The sequence below is a fragment of the Ceratotherium simum genome, chromosome 7 (assembly GCF_057802395.1).
Source record: "Ceratotherium simum simum isolate JZ-2026a chromosome 7, ASM5780239v1, whole genome shotgun sequence".
NCBI lineage: Eukaryota > Metazoa > Chordata > Mammalia > Perissodactyla > Rhinocerotidae > Ceratotherium > Ceratotherium simum.
In genome coordinates this window covers 67,962,979-67,987,852 of record NC_141906.1, presented here as the reverse complement: position 1 = coordinate 67,987,852, position 24,874 = coordinate 67,962,979, and the positions used below count along the sequence as shown (strand labels likewise).

Below are 24,874 nucleotides of genomic sequence, written 5' to 3'. Positions count from 1 at the left end.
TCCCTTTGATCAGCCTCCTCCAAACAGATGGAGCACAACTTCCAGAGGTAATGCTCTGCCAAAAAGCACCCCAAACTACTCCCCTTAGATACAGAACTGGCAAATGCAGTCGGGATACAGCAGGCTGGGCGAAAGGTCTGGGACAAAGAAACCACAGATGCTGGCATCGCAGGACAAAGTCTTAACTTTGGAAATGAAACCACAGCATCCCTCCTGGCCAGAGCCTGATGACTGGTCCTCACCATAGCTCAGTGATTCCATAATCATAAGCACGGGCATGTGTGCACACAAACACGTGCGCGCGCGTACACACACACACACAACCAGTCTCTAACCTCCTAGATTCATGTAATGTTTCTGCTAGAGCCCAGAGGCAATGATCTCACAGGCAATTGACACAGCAGTAATAGTAATAACAGCTACGTTTATTTAATGTGTATATACTAATGTTTTACATTCTTTACCTCACTGTCTTCTCACAATAAACCTATAACATAGGTAGTGTTATCTTTAGTTAATGGGCTGAGAAACTGGAGTTAGACAAGACCCAGGTGTGAATCCTAACTTCCCCACTTACAAGCTGTGTGATGCTAGGCAAATTACTCAACCACAGGGACTCGCAAATCCATGCTCTTCACCACCACTCTGCTGCCCCTCATCTCAGACTCACCAGGCCAAGGAAGGACTTGGGGTCAGAAGCAGCCGAGTCTGAGAGCTGTAGTTCCTTCATGTGTTCACTAATTTCTGACTCCTGGGGAAAGAGACCCATAGAGAAGTCGCCTGGAGCAGAGCATAGAGGGTCATGATCACTAACCAGGAAATTCTGTTCAGGTCATGCTGCCAACACAGGGCGGAGCCCAAACCAAAATCCACCTCTTCTGGAAAACTTGAAAGAGGCCTGTGGACCCTCTCATTCTCTCTGGACACATGCACCAGGCCCCAGCCCACTCAGGCCGGGCAGCCGAGCTGAGCACAAACAACCACACGATGACTTAGGTCAACAAGGATTAACTTGTGTAAGAAGAGCCGAGTGAAGTGTAGTGGAGATGGTTAGAAAGTTGGCAACAGGGAGATTTGATGCTATTCTAAAAAAACAGAATCAGAGTATCTTTTCCAGGAAGCAGCTAAAATCTCTTTAAATGAATTTCCTCACCATCTACCTAGAGAAGGAACAGGACTAAAGGTTGGAAAATCGAAAATGCCAAAGGCTCTCCGCACTGGGTCCTACTTTTGTCCATTTGGGTCATTGGTCTGGTCTTGCCAAAGCAAGACTCCCGTGTATTGGATTGGTTCAGAAAGAGCCACAGAAATCAATGAGGAGTCTTCCTGTAACCTAATTGGCCAATGCTGGGGCAGGACACTCCCAACTGTCCCCCACCCCCTCAACGTTCTGCTCTCTCTATAGGAACTCAGACTGCCGCAAACATGACTGACCCCAAACAGATGTCAAGAAGTAGAAGGGGAAGCAAAAAACAGGAAGAGGACATAAGTAGGAGAACTGAAGAACATAAACATCCCAGGAGGGTGCCAATGGAAAAGCAAATTTCTGCTCTGAATTTCTAGTGCCAGCAGGTTTGGAGTTTCATTCAGGATTTTCCTGCCTGCTGGGTCCTGGCATATTTGTCACAATTAAGTGTTCTGGCTGATGTTGACAGCCCAGTGCAGGGTCTCAAATGAAGCTCTTAACTCAGTAATAAAGATGTGGGGACAGGAATCTGCACAGGGTTTAACAGAGCAGCAGAGGGTCGTAGCCGGCAACAGCCTGTGGGACAAAGTGACTTACTTCACTGGCATCTGATCTGCTCTCTTTCAGGACAGAAGCATCCTTCTTTGGCTCCTTTGCTGCCTCTTCCTTCCTGGAACCCTCCTCTCCTGCATCTACCAGGTCCTCTGGTGCTTCTTTTTTCTTGGCTTTGGCAGGCTGATCGCCCCCAGGGTCCACCCCGAGGGTCACCAGACTCCTGGATGTCCCAGGATCACTCTTCTCATTCTTTTCTTTTTCTGGGAGCCAACTTGCCCCTCTTCCCTGTCGCCCTTTGCCATCGGCACTGCTCAGGCTGCTGTCTGCACCTTGGCTGAAGAGCTTGCCGGGAGTAGGGGGGCTGGCAGCATCTGAATCAAGAGAAATGTCCTTCTTCTCCTCTGGCTGGCTTGTTCTTGGGGACTCCTAGGGATCAGCAGACCATGTCAGAAAGGAAGACGTCAGGAATTAAAAAAAGGAGTTTAGAGACTTGGTACAAGATGGAGCTGCCTTTCCTTGACTCCCACAGGCCAGTGCTCTGATACCAATGGTTATCAAACATCCCAATAGCTTTTTAAAATACAGATTCCTGACCCCATCCCAGGTCTACTGAATCTGAACTCCTATGGTGATTTGGATACACTAAACCTGACCCCCATCCACTGATGGGCTTGGAAACCACTGCGTTGGACTATACAACTCCATCACCACCTACCACGTCCTCAAGTAATAAATCTGTCTCTTTCCAGTCCCATTAGGCAAATCAAAAGATTGCAGACTCAGAAACCAATACTTAGTTACGATGATGGAGAATCACATGAGAGAAAAGTACCAAAGTCTAGAATTTCTATTCTTCATTTTTAAAAGGCAGCAGGGAAAAAAATACCAGGAGGGTGCCCTTCTTCAATAGCAATGAGGCTGGCTCTCTCCCTAAAGCCTCCCCTGTACAAGCAACCCTGGGAACAGGGTCCTCTGACACAGGACTGTCAACTCAGGTGTTCTGAGAAGCAGATGCCAAGAGGGGACTAGATGTGTAAGAGATTTATTGGGGGAAATGCCTATGAAAGATAAAGAAGGTGGGGAGAGCCCTCAGAACACAAGTCTGAGACCTGTGACAGGAGAGGGAAGGAGGCGGCTTGAGTAAGAAGAGCCTCGGGCCACAGCACAGTTCTGAGACAGTCTTGGCCAGCCCTGTGGAGAGTCCCCAAGCAGGTTACCCATTGGAGGAGTCCCGCATCAGGCAGAAATGGCCCTGCTCTAGGGGCTGTTGAATTCCATCAACAAGCAAGGCCTTGGCCTGAGCCAGGATGGATCCAGGTGCAGCAGCTGGAGGCTATCAATCCACTAAGGTCCCCTCGGCAGGGTCTCCTGAAAGGAGATGTGGGCAGCGCACCTCTACAGCTGCCACACCTGCTTCTCACACACAAACCTCACTTTAAAGACTAGGAGAAACCCTTAGAGCCAGCCAAAATAGAAACAGAAAACCCTCCCTTGGAAATACAGCCACCGATCTCTCCTGGGCTCAGGCAGAGGAGCATTCCTCCCAAAAACATCTGTGTTAACACTCGGGCTGCCAGTCTGAACAATTTCTGAGCAGGGATTTTTAAGACTTCCTGATTCCCTACCCTGGAGACTCAAACAAGGAGCATGATGACCAGAGTCCAGAGGTCCAATGAGGCCTAAACATGGCATTCATCGATGCTGTCTCTATGTTAAAGGACCTGTTGAACCCAAAGCCATGCCCAGGCGCCTGCAGGTCTGGCAGCCTACTAACAAGCTAGCCCAAGCTTTCCAGGAACAGTTAAGAGAGGCAGAAAGCAGAGCTGCTCAGAGCTCAGCTTCAGAGACAGACTACCAAGGTCCAAAGTCTTGGCCCCACGTTTACAGTGACCTTAGGCAAATTATTTTACTTCACTGTGCCTCAGTTTCTTCCTCTAAAATATGGGGATATGGTAAGACCTACCTCAAAGGGTTGATGGGAAGATTAAATGAGTTAACACTCATTAAGTGAGTTAAAGAAATGGGAACTGTGCCTGGCGGACCATAAGTGTTCCATAAATGTTAAACTAAGGTTTTATGATGAGACCCACACGCCCATTCACTGACCATCTTATATGTGCCAAATACCAACCTGGGAACCCAAATATGAACAAGACATAGATCCTGCCCTCAAGGAATTCAGCTGAGTATGAAGAAAAGTGAAAGAAGTCCCAGGTGGCTCTGGTTATGAGCCTTTACTACCCAAAGCAAGGGGCACTGGACAGTGGTGATACTCTCACCAGCCCCAAGCCTGTCCCAAGGAGAAAAGCAGAGGGTGAAGGAGAGAAGGGGTGGGCTTCCCTTGTGCCTTGGCAGCCTGAAGGCAGGGCATGTGCCCATCCACCCAACACCCCTAACCTGTAGCATGGAAGAAATCTGCCATGATCACTGGGCTAGGAGAAGAGGGTGAAATGGGCACCTTCTCTTCAAGAGATCTTCAGGTGAGGCCAGGCTTTTTCATCACACTATCTCGAACAGTGGCCAGCACTCAGCAGGAGCTCAATAACTGTTCTGTGGGGCTCCATGGACTCCAGGAAGGACGTGGGAGTTTCTTGGGGTGGGTGAGGGGTGTCTGGCCAGCCACACTCCCTCATTCAGCAAGCAGGGCCAATCCACCCTGGCCATGCTCATCCCACGAATAAAGAAAGGCTCTCTTGCTTGAAGGAAGGAGTGAAACCTAGCCCCAAGACAGCTGCCTGGCAACAGGGGTTAGGGGACAGAGGAGATGTCAGACCACAAAAAGTGCCCATGGCCTTCAGGATAAAGTTCACACCTCCTCACTTGGCCCACAGCCCTTTCTGGTCCAGACCCTGCCTGCCTCACATGGGTCATCTCCAGCCACTCCCTGCACACATCTCCTCCTGCCTGTGAGTAAACATCATGCTATTTCACCACTTTGCCATGGTCACTCTTCACATACACACACAATGCTACCCTGACAAACTCCCACTGGTCCTCATAGCATCACACCTTCCAGGAAGCCTTCCTCGATCCCTGGGGCAATTGTCCTGAGACAGCCTTCCCCATCCTCTCCCATAACAACTATTATATTATAATTGCTGATTTCCTCATCTGTTTCCCTCATCAGATCAGCTCCCTATTACCCTCAGTGCCTAGTTTCTGACACATGATAGGGGCTCAGTAAACGCTCGTTGACTGAATTTTTAATAAAGAATAAGTGTGTCATGCAGATATAAGAGTTGAAGCTTCCCTTCCTCCTCCATAAAATGGCGATGTAATATTAATTTTACAAGGTTATACAAGAATCAAACTATATTATATTTGTTATAGTGCTTATTAAATGGAAAATAGCTAAACAAATGTTAACTATTAATATATTCAAAATGACAGAAAAACAAGTAACCTATCAAAAATCAGAGGACCCCAGATACAGGTAGAGATTCCTATTCATTTACATGGAGAGAATACAGCCAGACTACAAGAACGTTAGGCCCAGTCTATGCAATTCTCAAGCTTAAGTTCCTCAAAAGAAGATTTTCACATGACAGAGCTTATCCTATTTTATCTGCCTAAATATTAAAACATGGCTAACATCAAAATAAACAAGCTTGCATTTTCTGCATCCATGTCGACTAACTGAACAACACGACAGCCAGCAGTACATCTTGAGGGTTAGGACAGCAGAAGGAGAATAGACATGTGTTGTAGATTCTCCACAAATGGATGAGCGAGAGCCGAGTGTCGGGAAAACCCATCTGACTCCACGCTCCTCTCCCTTCACTCAGCTCCTGCTCCTCACCACATCACAGGGCCCAAGGCGTGAGGCCAGGCCCAGGATGCACACTCCAGGCCCCGGTGTACAGTCTCCTGTGTCGGTGTTTTATGGGGTATACAGGGGGACTGCACCCTCAGCACAGCTTTGCTCTCAGCTCATTGTGCTCAGACTCCGTCTGTCTCCTCCGGTCACAGCCCCAGGTGTTGAGTATCTCAAGGCAAATTTCTGCTGCTTTTTCAAAAGACTTTGCCATCTGCACGAGGAGGGGTGTGTAGAGAGTGCCTGTAGCAACCATTTCATGAATATTGAACATATCCCCCAAAAGCCATGAGGTCTCCAGTGCCGCAATCGCCCCCTCTGGCCCAGAGCACGGAGGGCAGGGGCTCCTATAATCCACACAGCTCAGGAGGGAAGGAGCGGAGGATGGGGGAGCTGAACACGATGTCTGTGCATTGATCCTGTTCTGGAGAGACCGCCATCAAGCCCACCATCAGTCCAGTTTATTTTCCACGTCTCACTCCCAACCCCGTGGGTCTCAATTCTTTGCACTGTGCCCCGGCGTTGTTAGTGCTTTCCAATCACACTGACATCATCCTGTTATTTCTAAGCCCAGCTCCCTCCCTCTCCTTTGATCCGCTGCTGGGGTTTTCTCCAGCACCACAAGGCCACACGCCGCCTGCCTGCCTCCCATTTTTCCTTCACACCCATTCTCAACGTCTGTTCCATGAACCTATCCCTTTTGATTCTGTAATAGACTAGAAATAAGTTTAAGCTGAAGGCAGGAGAGGAGGGGGAAGGATACAGAGGCAGAGCAACACACACATTCTTGCCATCCTACTGCCCTCTCATGGAATTATGAGCAAAGTGACTGTTGACAGTGAGACAAGATAGTACTTAACCACGGATGGAGATCTCCATCTAGGGCTTCCTGGGATGCCCCGGAGGGGGAAGAGGTGGGCACCTCAGAGGATCCAAGGACTATAAATTGGGACAAAAGCCATTTTCAAAGGTGTGGTCCAGGCAGAGGCAGCCTTCTCTGTCCTGAAACCCCCATTCATCTCACCAACAATTTTCCCCACCAGGAAAAGCCCTAGTTCCTGCCTGAGGTTAGAACACAGGAACCCAACACTCCATGTGGCAAAAAGAACTAAATCTGCTGGGCTGCTAGAGACAGGGGTGGGAGGTGTGTTTAACACCTCCCACTCTAAACATTTCCCTCATCACACTGTTTTGCCTACTTATATTAAAGAGGTTATAAAAAAAATATGTTTAAAAGCTCCCACTCCCCCAAAGAAGCACATAATCACGAGGAGGGAAGCTTTTGAAAACCCAGGACATGTCAAAGAAGAAAGTCTCTTTTTTGGTTGACATTTATAATCCACTGTGAAGTAAAAATTAACTAGCCCGAAGTCAAAGCGCATCATGATGGATCATGAAATCTTCACCGAAGATGAAGATTGACACTGAAATCTTCCATCCACCAGCTGACAGCAGGGACCACGTATCTACTCTACCCAGGACCTAGGAAAGCCAAGGGAAAAAAAAAAGCACAACACAACCTGCCGGATACCCTTCCGGTCCCAGTGTGGCTCATTCATTCACCCATTCATTCTCTCAACTGCTCAGCAAAACATACCCCTGTGCTTCCTATGCTCCAGGCAGTGGGCCAGGTGCTGGATATATAGACGTGAATAGGGCAGGATCTCTACCCTCAATTTGCTCAGTTTCTTGGAGTCTCGCTTCTTTCTCCAAAAGCAAGTAAGTCTTCCTGACACCCCATTCCCATTCATGGCCATCCTTCTAGGCTCAAAACCTGAGCTACTGATTCCATCATTGTTATAAGGTCTTAATGGCAGATGAGAAAAAACAAGGCTGTCATTTCAAAAAGGAAACCCAATAGACTGAAGGCTTTGGATTTAATGCAAACAGACCAGGCACCAATCAGAAGGAACAGTTTCAAAGTAGACACAGGTCAGGCTGATGATCAAGAAAGGCACTGAGAAAAAGTGTCACATTTGGCAGAAAGTATTAAACTCACAATCAAAACACATGTGATTGTGCAGAGCCAAAATCATGGACAGTTTCTGAGACAATAGAGAAAGCCTAACTATAAAAAGGGGCCTGCCCAATGGCCAGAGTTGGGTCCCCTGGGAAGCCCACCTACAACCCAGGGCCTGTCAGCCAGCATCCACAACCGCAGCCAACCTGAGACATTAACTCTGGCTCTCAAGGTGAGCTGAAGACCAAGAAACAAGAGTCAGAAATAATAAGAACACGTAAGAGATAATAAGACAACAAATTTAAATCCATGATACAGGCACTGTTGTTTTACTGATCGTTTTTTTGTGATCATGCTAATAAAATGTGAGTGATCTGTTTCATTTGAAAGTGTTTAAAGTGTTTAAAAGAATTTGATATATTAGACTTGTGAAAAGTTTAATTAAGCTTATAATCAATATTTAAATGTTTGGGAAATCTGAGATGTTGACCTCATGATTTATTGGTTGTGTGAATACTTTAGGAATATTTGGAGAAATGTTCATTGTCAAAAATTAATAAATTGGACGCTAGACAAGTACATATAGTAGGGAGTGTTCCTTTTCAAGTAGAAAAATGAACTGGGAGTTTTTAGGCACTACAACGACATGATGAGTTTGGGGTTTTGTTTGTTTTTTATAGAGAATATTCTGGTGGCAGTGAAGGACAGACTAAGGGAAAGAAATCAGAAGCAAGAGGACTATTGGGGTATTCTGGAAGCTACTCCCATCTATATTCTGCATTTCCCAGGCCTCGGGCCTTTGCTCCAGCTGCTCGCTTCCCTAAAATATCCCTTAAAACCCCCATGTGTAAAATTTACCTCCTCTTCAAGACCCAGGTCAAATGTCATCTCCTCCACCAAGTTTTTCCTGATCTCTACAAAAGTAATTTCTCGCCCCTAAGAACTCCTCCAAACAGCGCACCTGTGCTAGAGCTCTTTACATGTACTGCCCTGCTTTATAGTTTCCTAAATATTCATTCAAACATTTACTGAGTGCTTACTAACCACCAAGGACTAGTGTCCTTTCTCTCTCTCAAACTCCTTGAGGCCAGTCCAGATCCATATCTTACCAACATCTGTATCTCCCATGGGACCTAGCACAGTGGCCTGCCACAGAGCCAGCATTCGACAAGTGTTAAGAATCTGGACAATGTTACACCTCTGTTCAGAATCTCTGATGGCTCCCAATGCCTGTGTAATCTAATCCAAACTTCTTAGCTGGCACTCAGGTCCTCCATGATCCAGCCCAATCTATCTCCACAGTCTTATCTCCCACATGCGCTCTGTACTCCAGTCCAAGGAGATGCCTCATCTTCCCCAAACTCCCCCTGCACCTTTCGCCTCTGCCTGTGCAGTGCCCTGCACCTGGACTTCTCTCTCACCATTCACCTCTCCCTGTCTAGTCCTGCCCATCATCCTTCCTGGCTCACTTCAGATGTCAGTTTCTCAATAAAGCCTTTCCAGATCAATCCAAACAGAGAGGAGATCCCTAATTTTCCCCTCCCGTGGCACTCTGTTTTACCCTCCTTACAGCCTCATTGCATTCTACTCTGTGTTCCAATCATTTAAGCCTATCTTTGATGAGACTGTAAACTCTCAGAGGGCAGTAAGCTCATCTAATTTATACTTGTACGTTCTACAGCACCTAGCAAAGTGTATCATGTAAAAACATTCAATAAATGGTGGTTATTTGATAAATGAGTAAATGGATGAATTCCTTTCCACCCTTGTGCTTCCTCGAACCCCAGAAATCCCATCTGAAGAGGACTGGGACAAAATGTTTCTCTTTCCAAATATGCATCCCACAAGGAGAAAGGCTTAAGAAGGAAGGAGGGACACACCAGGTGGAGGCATTTGCCTGCAGGGGCTTCACGTTCTTACCTCATACTCAAAGTCGCCCCCCAGCACCCCAATGTCCAGGTGCAGGTTCTTAAGAAGCTCACTTGAGCTGCGGACACTCTGAAAACAAAAACGATTACGAGTGGTTAAATCAAAGGAAACTGGTCAGCCCAGGGTGAGGGCCAAGAAGCTCCTTGCTGGTTACGCTTTCTGGGTCAGATCTAGCGGGTATATAGACTGACAAGAAATGAAGCCATGGGCTGGAAAATCATTTTTACTTATTTTCAAAGTAGCACAGAGGTTAGCCAAAAGGTGAAAACAACCCAAGTGTCCCTCAACAGATGAATGGATAAACATAATGTGGTATATTCATACAATGGAATATTATTCAGATATAAAAAGGAATGAAGTTCTAATACATGCTACAATATGGATAAACCTTGAAAATATTATGTTCAGTGAAATAAACCAGACAGAAAAGGACAAATATTGTATAATTCCACTTACATGAAATATCTAGAATAGATAAACCCATAGAGACAGAAAGTAGAAAAGAGGTTACCAGGGATTGGGAACAGGGGAGAATGGGGAGCGACTGTTTAATGGGTACAGAGTTTCCATTTAGAATTATGAGCAAGTTCTGGAGATGGATAGTGGTGATGATTGCATAACATTGTGAAGGTAATTAAGGCCACTGAATTACACACTTAAAAGAGGTTAAAATGGTAACTTTCATGTTAAATACATTTGGCCACAATAAAAAAAATTTTTTTCAAAAAATAAATGGCACAGGGCCGGCCCCGTGGCTTAGCGGTTAAGTGCGCGCGCTCTGATGCTGGCAGCCCGGGTTCGGATCCCGGGAGCGCCCCGAGGCACCACTTCTCCGTCCAACGCGAGGCCGAGTCCCACGTACAGCAACTAGAAGGATGTGAACCTATGACGTACAACTATCTGCTGGGGCTTTGGGGGGAAAAAACTGAATAAATAAAATCTTTAAAAAAAAAAAAAAAAAATGGCACAGAGGGTTTCCAGGCCAGGAGGAGGATTCATCATTACCTGGTTGTCACTTTCCGCTTCATCCTCCTCGTTGGTCTCCTCCCCTAAAGCCAAGAGGCTGAGAGCATTCTTGTCCTCATGGATGGAGCCCAAGAGACCCTTTGTATAAGCAGAAGTCTTGAGACCCTGTGAAGGCTCCAAAATAGAGAAGGAAAGTCAAGGGACTCACTAGGAAGACCTTCAGAATGACCTTCAGAATGCTTTCCCCACTCTCTTTCTGTTTAGATGTCTCCCAGAGCAAGTCTGCCGTGTCCAGGAAGCTCCAGCTCACACTGGAGGGATCCCGCCCTTTTCCAACTCCTACTGCCCTGGCTGCATGGACTGAGAAATCAGCACCACAGGCCCTATAGCATGGGTCTATCCTCCACTGCCCCAAGTCCACGTTCAGCATCATACAAGTGTGTGTGACTCACCTTCCCAACTAGATTATGAACTCTGAGGACTCAGCCTGTGCCTTCTACGTCTCATCCACGGGCCACAGTTCCTAGCATGGTACATGAGAGGCCTCAGAGTAACTAAATAACACTGAACACAAGAAAAAGTATTTACCGGCATGAGTTCTCCGAGTTGACCGGACTCCACTGAGCTCCCCAGGCTCACATTTTGAGATCCACGAGGGGCAGAGGGTGGAGCATCCACAAGGCCTCTTAACGGAGCCAGGCCCCCAAGAGGAATGTGGACTGGGGCTAACGAGGAGCCCAGGGCCTGGGCAACAGAAAACATCTTGTTACAACCCAAGAAACCACATGTCTCTGAGAGTGTCGGAGACAGATATAAAAATAAAACTTCTAAATCCTACCCGCTCAAATTTAAACCACCTCCAATGAGAGGCTGCTAATGAAACACAACATCCAGAAATTACCATCGTGCGAACTGTGTGAGAAATCACAGGCTGGTTTCCTGATTCTCCTGACTCTGCTGCTGTCTCACAGTAAATGGTTCCTTCACATCTGGCAGATGATGCACAGGGTTCTGCTCTCCTTTCAGAAGCCACATGGGAAGTAGGGGGAAGGGAGAGCAGAGACAAAAAGCCTCATCTACCAGAATGCGAAGTCTCAGTACATAAAGTTTAAAACTGATGAATCAAGAAAAAGCAGTCTAAGCATATTATTTACAAAAATGGAAGTAAATACCAGAAGAAAGCGGCTGCCTCTGGGGAGGGGCATACACACCAGAGGACTGTTGTATTTTATTATACGCCTTTTGGTGCCATTTGACTTTAACATGGGCATGTATTACTTTGATGAATATAAATATTAACTGTGAAAAAATACACATGAGCAACAGAAGAACTCTCTTTCCCCTCTCCACTGATGAGAAGAGTGGCTGAAAGGAGCCTTGCCAAGGGACTGACCAGGCCCCTTCTTCTCCCTGTTCTTCATGCCAGAGAGGACTGGGGAGAGAAAGCAGTCTGGAAGTCAGAATGGGTGAGACCTCAGGCTTCTCAGACTCTCAGTTTACTCATCTACAAGACAGAGATGACATGTGCCTTGCCACTTAAGAAGGTTTGTGGAGAAGTTCAAATGAGATAATGAAAGCAAGGAGCATACGTGGGTGGTCCAGGGCCACGCCAACGTTATGGAATTGCTATTACGGGGATTCACGTTACAATGGTCTGGGCTTAGAAGTAGAGGCAAGGATAGCATTCTGGGGACAGTTTACAAAGAGCTCTTTAAGATTCCTTTCTCAAACTTAAAATGTATAAAACAACACAAAAATTCCATTCCTCTCTAATCCCACAGGGGCTGAAGAGAGAAAGGGGAACGTGGAGGAGGTCAGGCCGAGGAAGTTCGGATGGCCCAGCTTCTCACCCACAGCCTCAGCCTACAGACCAGACCATGGGGCGGGTTCTGAACAGGGCCCGTTTCGGCACCAGGAGGGCATCAAATGCTCATAGGAAAGATGAGATGAGAACCTCTCCCGAGCCTTTGTAGATTCCCGATCACGTGGCCTGTTGTAGGGGATCTTTGTTAGGGAGAAAAGGAGCTGATAATAGAAAACACGTGCCCACAATACTCCAGCCTTGGGCACCGGGGTGAGCATTTTACATGTGATGTCTCATCGTACTCTCACAACAACTCGAGGTCACCATCCCCACGTGAGCAAATGGAACGTGGTAAGGTCAAGACCCCTGCCCAAAGTCACAGGGCCAGCAAGGGGCAGACACAGAATTGGAACCCAGGGCTGTCTCTAAGCCAGTACTTTATAGTGCCTCCTGGCTGTGGCAGAAAAGGAGCCCACGAAAGCTGCTCCGAGGTGAACTGTGCACAAACCGGGCCTGCTCCTCCTGGCTTCAGCCCTTCCAACCAGCCCTGGTGTATCAGCAAGCAAAATCCTTCCCACACTATATTTACAGAAAATTACAGACTCCTAACATGGCTAATTTGCTAACGTGCTGGGGGCTTGAGGGAGAGAGACAGGCATGCTGAGGGCTTTGTTCTCCCAGGCCTTTACCAAATCAGTGGTTAGCGGGGAAATTATACATTCCTGGCTCCAGCTGATCATCTTCTATAGCTGGCCATTAACTCAGACTATGGGCTGTGCGTGGCGTTGTCCTTCAGAGCGGATAAACTTGCTGCCATTGGGCTAATTAAAACTTTCAAGATAATCTGCAGCTTATCCGATATTTATAGTGCTACAGTAGTTATTAGAGCTAACGGAGAACCAGTGCACGCCAGCAATTAGGAACCAGAGGTAACAACTGGGTAAAGCCACAGCTGGGCAACAGCAAAAGAATAGCTGGGGAAATTCAGATTGACCCCCATGGTCTCTGCTCCAACCTGACTTCTTCTGAATGAAGACTATGGTGTGACTCTTTAAAGGGACAAGGTGTCAGAACTACAGGGCAAGCCCAGCCCTTTGGTAAATCCTAGCACAGGAGGAAGTGAAGGAACGTGGTTTCTGGGAACCCTGGGAAGCAAGGAGCAGAAGCAGCTCACTGGATGGCAGAGAGAGATTCTGGGCCGTAGCCTCTCATGACAGTATTAACTCTAGTTCTGTGTGATTCCAAGAAGGGACTCAATTCAGAGCTTGGGAGTAGGATGTCTACTTGGAAGGACCTCTCTCTATAATCAGCTGATGCAGAAGGCTTCCCAAATGATAGAGGGAAGGTACCTATAGGTTGTGTGAGTGCCAGGATCAGCACCACCTTGCTCACCCTCAAAACTGATCATCTTCAGTGTGAACCACCCATGGATTAGTTAGATCCAGGGAAGGGAAGTCTAGATACCCTCAGCCCCTATCTTGCAGGTGATGGGGTAGAAGAAACATGCAATACACATAATCCCACAAGATGGCCATCCTGGGTAGTTAAGGGATCAATAGTTACCAAGGGAGGGCAACTAGCAGGAAAGCAGACCTGATGGCTGCATTAAGACGTCAACTCAGCCTGCTCCCTCCCTGCCAAGTTCACTGAGGCCTATGGGCCACGCTGTCTAAGACGCCTACCTGGTTGAGAAGCTGCATCTTGCCTGGCTCTGCAGTGAGCCCTCTGTAGGAACTCAGCTCAACTAGCCCCTGCCTGAGGGGGCTGCTGCTCAGCTGGAAACAGGCTTGCTGAGAGGCCTCCTGCCCAGCAGGGGCAAGGGCCGCCTCCTGAGGATGCTCCAGCAGCTCTGGCCTCCAAGCCAGAAACCTTGAGTCCCTCTCCACGGCTCTGATGGCCTCATGTTCACCCTCACTAGACATTCTGGAGGACTCAGCTGCCATGCAACAGACCATGCTGGCGATGTCTTTGCACGGCATTTCCTGCACGCTCTCGGGCAGCCCCAGGCCCTCCAGCCGCCTGGAGATCTTGACCATCTGCAGGATGTGCTGGTAGAACCTCTGATCCTCAGAGTAGTCTTCACTCTCTGACGGCTCATCAGCAGAGCTCTGCATGTGGGATAACAGGGGCACTAGGAAGGGGCTGGAGTGTTGATCTCTGGGTCTGGGGCCTGACTGACCCGTGCCCCGCTCAGATCCCCGAGAGCTCTGCAGGTCCCAAGGGAAGTTGTTCACCTCACCCAGGATCTGAGAGCCAAGGGGAGAGGCCAGGCTGCTGCCGCTCTCTAAGTCAGGCCCAGACCCACTAGGCTTCCTGTCTTCTTCAGGGGGCTCTGGAGACCCTGGGGCTCGTCTCTTCTCACTGGTAGGAGACTCCCCAGGGGCATTCCCTGAAGGGGAAATCTGAGCTGGTTCTGACGCCAGGGTATCAGGTGGTATTAGGAAGAGCCCCTGAGGTGAACCTCCAGCTGAGGCCCCTGGAGCCTCAGCGTCATTGGGCTCTGTTTTCTTGCAGCTCCTGGGGGTGTCCTTGTTCACAAGCTTGGAGACCTGTCCCATCCATGATTTTGGGGGCTCTCTCCTCCTCCTCCCTCTGCCCACGCTCCCACCTTCCCCATAAACACCCTGCCAGCTCAGGTCTTCTGCTGGGCTGTTATCTAACAAGAACAGCTTGCTCTTCCTAATAGGCAGCATGTGGTCAGAAGAACAAGGGGACAGGGAAGGCTCCTCCTCAGAGGATGGCAAGGGAATGGGGCTCTGGCCCTTGTCCCCCCCAGGGCCAGTGGAGCTTAGTTTGGCCATGTTCTGGCTGTGCTGCTCCCCTTTCAGCTGCAAGCCATTGATGATTTCAGAAAGCTTTGAGTGGACAGAGGCCTGGTTCCTGCTTTCTAATACATCCTGCCCACTCTGGAGGGGCTGGGGGCTCTCAGGGCCTGGAGTGCCAGGTTTCTGCTGTCTGGTCCTCATTTCCAGCTCTTCTATTTCAGGGTCTGAAAACCCCAGGTAGATTTTCTCTGTCGGCTCCTGTTTCTCCAGACCCTGCTGATCACCTAATTCTGTCCTACATTGGGCTGGGGCCCTGCCTAAGATTTTCTCCACGTCAGCAAAGATCTGATGGGTTCGGGAAGCTTGGCGTTTGGAGAGTGGCTGCAGCTTGCCAGGCAGGGTGCCCATGAGAGGCCAAGGGGTGTCGCCCAGCATGCATGGGCTCTTCACTTTCTTAAAGGAGCCCTCACTTCTAGCCTGCATCTCTTGGTCTAGGTCCATACCAGCAAGCCCAGGTGCTGGGAGAGGGGATGGGCCACGGAGAAAGGAGGAAGAAGGCAGAAGTCCCTGCTCACGTTGTGTTTCCTAGATGGGTATATAAACATGCAGAGAAAACTAAGACAAAGTACCTCAGATTTATACTCCCTACCTCAGCCCTTGGCAAGCCCTTAGCAGAAACCCACCCTCCACTTAAAGTAAAACACAAAGCAAAGAGGGAAGAAAAGCTAAAAACTCCCTTGGGCTGAAAATATGTTGTTTTCTGGGCCTAAGTTTCTATAAAGAGGAGGCTGGATTAGATCAATGGCTTACAAATCTTGCGCCATGGAACCAGGGGTTGGTTCCACATGGCACTTCAAGGGCCACTATAGTGTGCATGTGATGGGGAAGGAGCATCACCAAGACCTACACCCCCAGGTTCAACCATGGCAGCTCCACTCCTTTATATGCTGGACCTCTATGGAGGAACTGACTTGAAGACAGGGCTTCACTAGTAACGAAAGTCTGAAAATCACCACCCAGATTATCCCTAAGGTACCATCGAGCTCTCAGTTCTGTGATTGGTTCATTTTATAAAATCACCAACCTTAGCAAGGACTACCAGAAATTGTCTAAGAAGGGAGAGAGAGGAGAAACATAACCAGTGAGCTGAGCCTCGGAAACTCTGTCTAGGTCTTCTATCAAAGGCACAAGCTGGTACTGCTCGAGAGAGGTCCACAGTCATAGAATCTCGGGGCTAGAAGAAACCCTGGTTGCAAGGTCAACCACACCTTGCAAACAGTCGCACTAAACAATACCTAGCCCATGAAAGCCGGCACACCTCCAGAGAGCCCAAACCACCTGAGTCCAGGTCGCCCACCTGGTTCAGGCCTGCCCCTTCGACAAACTCAAGTTTGAGATGCCTGTCCTGAGCCCTAAGATCTAGACTGGCAACCCAGGGCTGTCCAGTTGTCTTCAGCTCCTGAAACCACAGAAGGAATCCTTTTTAAGAGGGAGCTCCAGGAACTCATCACACACCCAGAACTCAGTCTGTTACCTAACCCTCCACCCTAGAGCCCTCAATTCATTTCCTCTCACACCTTTAGTGATGCCAGAGCCTGCCAACATGCTGATCATCCTTTAAAATAGTCCTGGGTTAGTAAAAAACCCACCATCCATCTTTCGCCTTTCAAACACGTGACATTAGAAAATTTAGCCAATTTGGGAATTACCTGTCCTCTTTCCTCTATCTGGAAGAATAGGCTTGTTATCTTACTTCTCAGAGCCAAGAGGAGTAATATGTGGAGGAGGGGAAGGGAGGGAGGAGTTATCTGTGGAGCTTGGAAATGATAAAAAGGATAAATTCATCAGCAAACATCCAACGCTAGAACTGACACCTTGGGAAGGAAGGAAGAAAGACGGAGGAAATCTTGGCTGAGGAGTAAGCACCAGGCCCTGGTGGGATATAAAGACTATAAACAGAAGAGCAAATCAACCAGAGCATTGAGAGGGTTACAGAGGTATTCCCAATGCTCCCCACCTGGCTGACCCGGGTTCCTATGTCCTTCCTCCTCCTCGACATGCTCCGCCTGCCCCATACCTGGGTGAAGGGAAGAAGGCGGGTTTCCCTGCACCGCCACAGCACTCGAGGAGAGCCTGGACCTCACTTCAGAATGGCTCCAAGTCTTAGCTTCTCCACCCATAAAACGAGGGCAATAACTCTGCCTCCTAAGTTCAGACATACTGGAGGAACAAAGAATACCATAATGGGAAAGAGCACTTTCAACTTTGAATAAAAAAGCTACTTGAGACCAAGGTGATCACACTGCAATCAAATCTCAGTTATCCGCCACTAACCAAGGACACGGGCAACAAAGACAATCCACCGGAGTGGAGAAAGCCCAAAGCTGTTCTTTTTGGGTCTTGAAGGCACTGGTGTTCTGACAACTGAATTTTGGCTACAAGTGACGTTAGGAATTCGCACCACTGAGACAAATGATGAACCCACACTAGGAAGACCTGGCTCTGAAAGAACAGGAAGGACTCTCCCCTCACCCAGGCTCTGTGGCCTCCGCCAACTCCTCCCTGTCCCTGCACTCTCCAGAGGGGCAGATGGCATCACTTCTTAAACCGCTGCGAAACACCATCCTCAGCAGAGCACTCTCTCACTAATCCTACTATGTAATGTGTCCACCCAGGGGCACAAAGGAATTGTTTAGAGACTAACAACTTCTGGAAGCTGAAAGGAAAATTTGCCAGAAGATAGGCACAATTCAGATGATGTACCATCAAGAAATTACTATACTATTGTTGCTGTTCTCAACATCCCAGTTGTAAACACCCAGAGGTCCCCAATATCCCCTGAGGTTTCAGCTCTGGCCTCTCCGGAGCTGGCATCCACCGACTCACCAGGGGACTTCTGGAGGTCTCTTTGTCCTTCCTGTCTTTCTTTTCCTTTTTCTTTTTCTTCTCTTTCTTCTTAATGGCCCCAGAAGTTGACAGCTTCCCTCGCTCTTGGATCACCAAGTTCCGATAGTGCTCGTCACATGGATGGTCCCACATGGACTGCCCGTTGGCAAAGTTAAAATAGTAAATATCACCTGTGATGTCCTGGCTGGGGATGAGCAGAGGTCAGAAATTAGTCCCTGCTCAGGTCCAAAGCTACTTAAGAAAAAAAGAAATAAAAAAGAAAAAACACGGAGAGGAGGCAAAGAAGGAGACAGGGGAGGGAGGAAGAGGGAGAGAGAAGGTGGGAAAAAGGGATGAGGGGCGGGGAAGAGAGGAAAGGATTAATACAAAATTGAAGGGTACCATTTGGCTAAGAATAAGGAGTTAACTTAGATAGAACAAAGGATTGGGATACCTAAGGACTTCTCTAGATGGAGACATATAGTCACTGGGGCTCCTGGGAGTTCATGTTAGACTAGAGCAGGAATAAACTTGGTTTTATTTAGATGAATAAGTACAAACACTATGGTATCTTGAAGATAAATTCTAGGATAGACCTTGTTTAATATTTTTATAAATGGTCTGAGGATAAAAGACACATTGTGAAAGCTCTGGTTTTGCAAAAGACTCTAAACTCGTAAGAGGTGACAATCCAAGCTAGTGGGGATCAACAATAGAAGGAAATAACGTAGAAGGTGAGTTTCAAGAATCTGTGTTTCGGGCTGGCCCCGTGGCTTAGCGGTTAAGTGCTCGTGCTCCACTGCTGGTGGCCCGGGTTCGGATCCCGGGCACGCACCTACGCACTGCTTCTCCGGCCATGCTGAGGCCGCGTCCCACATACAGCAACTAGAAGGATGTGCAGCTATGACATACAACTATCTACTGGAGCTTTGGGGGAAAATAAATAAATTTATAAAAAAAAAAAAAAAGAATCTGTGTTTCAACATGGACAAATCCAAAATAAACTATTCATCCCATCCACCACTATCTATAATCCATTAGGATAGCTAATAGAAAAAAAAAAAAAAACATTCCCAATAGCAATATAAAAGATATAATGCCCAGGAATAAATCCAAAGTGTGCAAAATCTTTATAAGGCTTACTGAAAAGTCAGAAAAAAAAAAAAAAAACAATTGGAAAGACATGCCATGTTCCTGAATAGAAAGATTCAAGTCCATAAACATACCAATAATCTGCAAATTAATGTGTAAATCCAATACAATCCCAATACAACCCCAATCAGGCTCCTTATGAAACTTGACAAGCTCAATCTCAATTCAAATAAAAGAGAAAAATATGCAGAAGTAAACAGGAAGAATATCAGAGGTAAAAGATAAAAAGAAGCTATACCAACGGCCAATAAGCCTATGAAAACATGCTCAACATCACTAAACGTTAGGGAAATGAAAATTAAACCACAATGCGGGGCCGGCCCGGTGGCACAGCGGTTAAGTGCAGGTGCTCCACTGCGGCAGCCCGGGGTTCACAGGTTCGGATCCCGGGTGCGCACCAACGCACCACTTGCTAGGCCATGCTGTGGCGGCGTCCCATGTAAAGTAGAGGAGGATGGGCACGGATGTTAGCCCAGGGCCAGTCTTCCTCAAGAAAAAGGGGGAGGATTGGCATCGGATGTTAGCTCAGGGCTAGTCCTCACAAAAAAAAAAAAAAAACCACAATGAAACACCACTTCACACCCATTAGCACAACTATTATCAAAAAAGCAGAAAATAACAACTGTTGGCAAGGACATAGAGAACCGGGAACCCTTGTGCACTGCTGGTGGGAATGTAAACTGGTGTAGCCACTGTGAAAAACAGTATGGAGGTTCCTCAAAAAATTAAAAATAGAATTACCATATGGGGCCAGCTCCGTGGCTTAGCGGTTAAGTGCGTGCGCTCTGATGCTGGCGGCCCAGGTTCAGATCCCGGGCACGCCCCAAGGCACCACTTCTCCGTCCAACGCGAGGCCGAGTCCCACGTACAGCAACTAGAAGCATGTGAACCTACGACATACAACTATCTACTGGGGCTTTGGGGGGAAAAACATGAATAAATAAAATCTTTAAAAAAAATAAAAAAAATAATAAAAAAAATTAAAAAAATAAAAAAAAAAAAAGAATTACCATATGAACCAGCGATTGCACTTCTGGGTACACACCCAAAAGAACTGAAAGCAGGGATTCGAACAGATATTTGTACACCAATGTTCACAGTAACATTATTCATAATAGCCAAAAGGTAGAAACAACCCAAATGTCCATTGACAAATGAACAGATAAACAAAATGCGGCATATACATACACTAGAATATTATTCAGTCCTAAAAAGGAATGAAATCCCGACACATGTTACAACATGGATGAACCTTGCAGACATTATTGTAAGTAAAATAAGCCAGACGCAAAAGGACAAATATTGTATGATTCCACTTATATGAAGTACCTAGAACAGGCAAATTAAATAGAGACAGAAAGTAGATGAGAGGTTACTAGGGACTGGGGAGAGGGGAGAATGAGGAGGTATTGTTTAATGGGTAGAGAGTTTCCGTTTGAGAAGATGAAAAAGTTCTGGAGAAGGGTGGTGATGATGGTTGCACAGCTATATGAATGTACTTAATGCTACTGAACTGTATATCTAAAAATGTATAAAACAGTAAATTTTATGTTCTATATATTTTACCAGAAAAAAATTTTGTTAACTTCAGTGTGATAAAATAAAGCATAAAGAAAATTAAAAGACAAGAAACTGGGAGAAAATAGTACAAACAGTAGTATAAGACTAATACACAGAAAAACCAAAGAGTTCCACCTTCTTAACAAAAATAAAAAGATAAGCATGGGTCAACTCAACTCTATGAACAATCTGGGAAGCGCAAATCAAAACAATTAGGTATAATTTCTAGCCCTTGGACTGACAAGTTTTTTGGATGGATACTTTCTTTGGCATTGACAAGATGTTAATTGATAACATTTTTAAATGGACAATCATATGTGCTGCTGGTGAGACTGTTAAAATTTAATGGAAAGTAATTTGGTATTAACTAACTATATTTAAATTCTGCACAAACTTTAACACATCATTTCAAATTCTAGAAATTTTTTCTAAAGAAACACATACAAAACTTCAGGCAACATGCTTAATTGAACTGAAGGAAACATCTGACCTCTCCATGCCAACACAGATAAATACTGGATTAATATATAACAATTACAACAACAAAACAAGACGACAAAAAAAAATTTTTTCAACATACCAGACAGAAAGAGAAATTCTCAGATGCCAGAACCAGAAAGAAAATGTGAAACCTGAGTAGTAAATGCATAAACTGACAGGTCAAGGGTGGTATCTTACCCAGATATAGGCCCTGAGAACTTGGGTTTTAATGCCAACTTAGGGACACAAAATGTGGCCTTAGGCCTTCATGAATTTGGAAACTAGAACAGACCCTTACATATATCTGTGGGCCTTAAGGCTGCTCTCTCTGTGACTAAAAGGACCTAGCAGGTCATGGAAGCAGCAAGCAAGCATGACGCCCACTCCAGGTTCTAGGCAGGCAAAATAAAATTTAATGAAAAATTGAAACCCGAAGACACATGTAGATAGAGAGTCCAAAATCTGGTAAGGAAATCCCAAGTCAGGAAATTAATGGAAAAATTTAGTCCTTAACCACTGATCAACCCTTGGCCGAAGCCATTGTAAAGCCACTCAACAAGCTAGGAATGAGACCTTCACAAAAAATAACCTCTACAGAAGATGAATTCACAATAAATAATTACAAACCACGTAAGGAAACAGTTCACCATGAAGGAAAATCAGTGACACAATGAAGAGAAGAATTAGCACACAAAGAAACTTAGCACAGAACAATCAAAAGAAGACTAAAAATAACTACATTTAAAGTTATTGTAGAGATAAAAGGAGTAGAATCCATAATGAAAGAACAGAACTCTAAAAAAACCCAGACATATTGAAAAGAACATAATAGAACTTGTAGGAATTGGTAATCATTAAACTAAAAAACAAAACAAAAAAATCTGGTGGGTTAAACGGCAGATTTGACACAGAAGAACAAATAGTGAATTGGAAAATATATCAAAGGAAATTATCCAGAATGCAGAATGCAAGATAAAGTGATTTTAAAAATATGAAACAGAAGAGACATGGAGGATAAAATAAGAAGGTTCAATATATTTCTAGTTAAGAGTTCCAGAAAAGAAAAGTGATAAAGTTTAGAATTTTCCAACATTGAAGAGAGACATGAGTCTTCACAGAAAGAAAGCACTCCAAATCCTGAACATGGTCAATAAAAACAAATCCATAGCTAGATACATTGTAGTGAAATTACAGAACACCAAAGATGAAAACAAAATAATAAAAACAATAGAGGGTTGTGATTGATTATCTACAAAGGAACAACAAATGAGACTAAGAAAATACATATCTTATTAGCAAAACCAAAAGTCAGAAGATAATGGTACATAATATTATCAAAGAGCTGTTCAACAAATAATTCCATACCCAACAAAACTGTTATTCAAGAGTGAGACCAGACAAAAATGACTAAGGACACAGGAAGATATAAATACATTTAGCATGCTTGATACAAAGGACGTTTATAGAACCCTGTATGCAAAAATGAGAGACTACACATTCTTATCAGCACACACAGAACATTTACATACAGAACATTTACATAAACAGAATCACTTACTGAACCACAAAAAAGTATCAACTTGTAACAGAGAATATAATGAATAAATAAAATTGGAAATCAGTAATAAAAAAAATTACCCAAACTGACCCCTTCAAACTATTATTTTGGAGCAAAGATACTCAACAAAATTTTAGAAAATCAAATCCAATAATATATAATCATGACCAAGCAGAGTTTATCCCAGGAATGTAAGGTTGGTTTAACATTAGAAAATCAATCAATATAACTGACCATATTAACAGACCAATATAGAAAAATCATGTGATCCTATCAATAAATACAGGAAAGAAATTAATAAAATCCAATATCCATTTCTGATTTATACTCTCAGCAAGCTAGGAATAGAAGGGAACTTCCTCATCCCAACAAAGGGCATTTAGAAAAAACCTGCAGCTAACATCATACTTAACAGTGAAAGACTGAAAGCTTTCCCCTGAAGATCAGGAATAAGGCAAAAATATCCATTGTCACCACTTCCATTCAGTCGTTACTAGAGGTTCTAGCCGGTGCAGTAAGGCAAGAAATAGAAATAAAAGGTATCCAGATTAGAAAGAAGAAGTAAAAGTGTCTTTACTCCCAGAAGACATGATCACCTATGTAGGAAATCCTGTGGAATCTATAAAAAAGTTACTAGAACTGACATAAGTGAGTTGAGCAAGGCCGCAGGCTACAAGATCAATATACAAAAACCAATTTTATTTTTATATGAATGCAACCAACAGTTGAAAATCAAAATTTTAAAATAACCATTTATAGAAGCATCAAAAATATGTACTTAGATAAATCTGAAAAAATACGGGCAAGAGGTTTACACTAAAAACTACAAAACATTTTTTAGAGATATTAAAGAAAACCTAAACAAATGGAGATAGACCATGTTCACCGGTTAGAAGACTCAATATTGTTTAAGATGTTAGTTCTCCCAAATTGACTTAGAGATTCAATGCAATCCCAATCAAAATCCTAACAGGATTTCTTGTAGAAACTGACAAGCTGATTCAAAAATTTGCATGGAAATGCAAAGGACGTAGCATTTTGAAAATGAAGAACAAAGTTGGAGGATTTACCCTAAATGATTTCAAGATATATTATAAAGCTACAGTAATCAAGATAGTATGGTATCAGTACAAAGACAGACAAACAGCAGAGAATCCAGAAACAGACCCACACGTAATGGTCAATTGAGAAAAAAATCTAAACATCCTTCAATATAAGAGTGGTTAAATAAATCAGGATTTTAAAAAATTGTGGTACATCTACATATGGAAAAGCATGCAACTGATAAAAGAATGAGGTAGAACTTCACACACTGACATAGCAGAGCAATATATATAGAATAGTGCTTATGTTTAAAAAACAAAACCATGTGGGAGACGGAGAGGGAGAGAGAGGGAGGGAGGGGGAAAGAGAGAGAGAGAGAAGAGAGAGAAGAGAGAGGAGAGAGAGAGGAGAGAGAGGAGAGAGAGGAGAGAGAGGAGAGAGAGGAGACGGAGGAGAGGGAGGAGAGAGAGGAGAGAGAGGAGACGGAGGAGAGGGAGGAGAGGGAGAGAGAGGAGAGAGCAAGGCGCGGGGAGGGGGGAGAGGGAGAGAGGGAGGAGGGGCAGAGGGAGGAGGGGCAGAGGCAGGGAGCTTTAAAAGGCCTGGAAGGAATTCCCCAACTAACAGTAATCACTCTTGGGATTGGGAGTAAGGGTAAAAGATGACATGTATATAAAGTTTTAATGACTTATGTTATTTTTTTAAATATTTTTTAATTTATTTAAAAATAATTTAGAAATAGTTCACACTCTCCTTACAGGACAAGGGAGTGTTAGCCACCTCTCTAGCAGACACGTAAAAGCAGCTGGCAGAAAGCCTGGCACACAGCTGGCCCATCACCAATGATACTTTCCTTCCTTCCATCAGGGTGGGTGTTAGAAACAAAACAGAAATCACAATCCTACAAACGTATCCTATAGACACAACCACGAGTCTTCAGCACCTGGAATACTGTGTGCAGTGCTGACGGATTTACTACAAGAAAGATGTTATGAAGCTGGAAAAGGTCCAAGGAAAGGCAGCTAAAAAGATCAAGAGAACAGGGAGCCTGCCATGTGAGGAGAAGCTAAAGGATCACGACTCTTCAGCAGAGACGAGTAAGGCTAAATTGAAGTCATTTTGCCGTACGGCCCAACACATTAACTAGTATGGATAAAAAACAGGATAATGACACCTTGTACACAAAACTGCACAATACTAGCATAAGAGGGGGTCCCC

At 45.3% G+C, this 24,874-nt stretch overlaps 1 protein-coding gene across 12 annotated transcripts in view; it reads right to left on the bottom strand.

Annotated features, from left to right (window-relative positions):
* CEP164 (centrosomal protein 164) overlaps window positions 1–24,874 on the bottom strand; it is a 64,470-nt gene that overhangs the window by 29,069 nt on the left and 10,527 nt on the right. For 8 of the 12 annotated variants that reach the window (XM_087433740.1, XM_087433739.1, XM_087433743.1 and 5 more), the window contains 7 exons: window positions 17,866–18,070; window positions 13,897–15,564; window positions 10,999–11,154; window positions 10,450–10,584; window positions 9,436–9,513; window positions 1,784–2,167; window positions 671–751 (listed from right to left, as the gene is read on the bottom strand). In XM_087433740.1, coding sequence (XP_087289866.1) covers window positions 671–751; window positions 1,784–2,167; window positions 9,436–9,513; window positions 10,450–10,584; window positions 10,999–11,154; window positions 13,897–15,564; window positions 17,866–18,070 — 2,707 coding nt within the window. Of the gene's footprint in view, window positions 1–670; window positions 752–1,783; window positions 2,168–9,435; window positions 9,514–10,449; window positions 10,585–10,998; window positions 11,155–13,896; window positions 15,565–17,056; window positions 17,200–17,865; window positions 18,071–24,874 lie in introns of those variants that run through there. The other 4 variants (XM_014785120.2, XM_087433748.1, XM_087433742.1 and 1 more) reach the window with 3 other exon arrangements.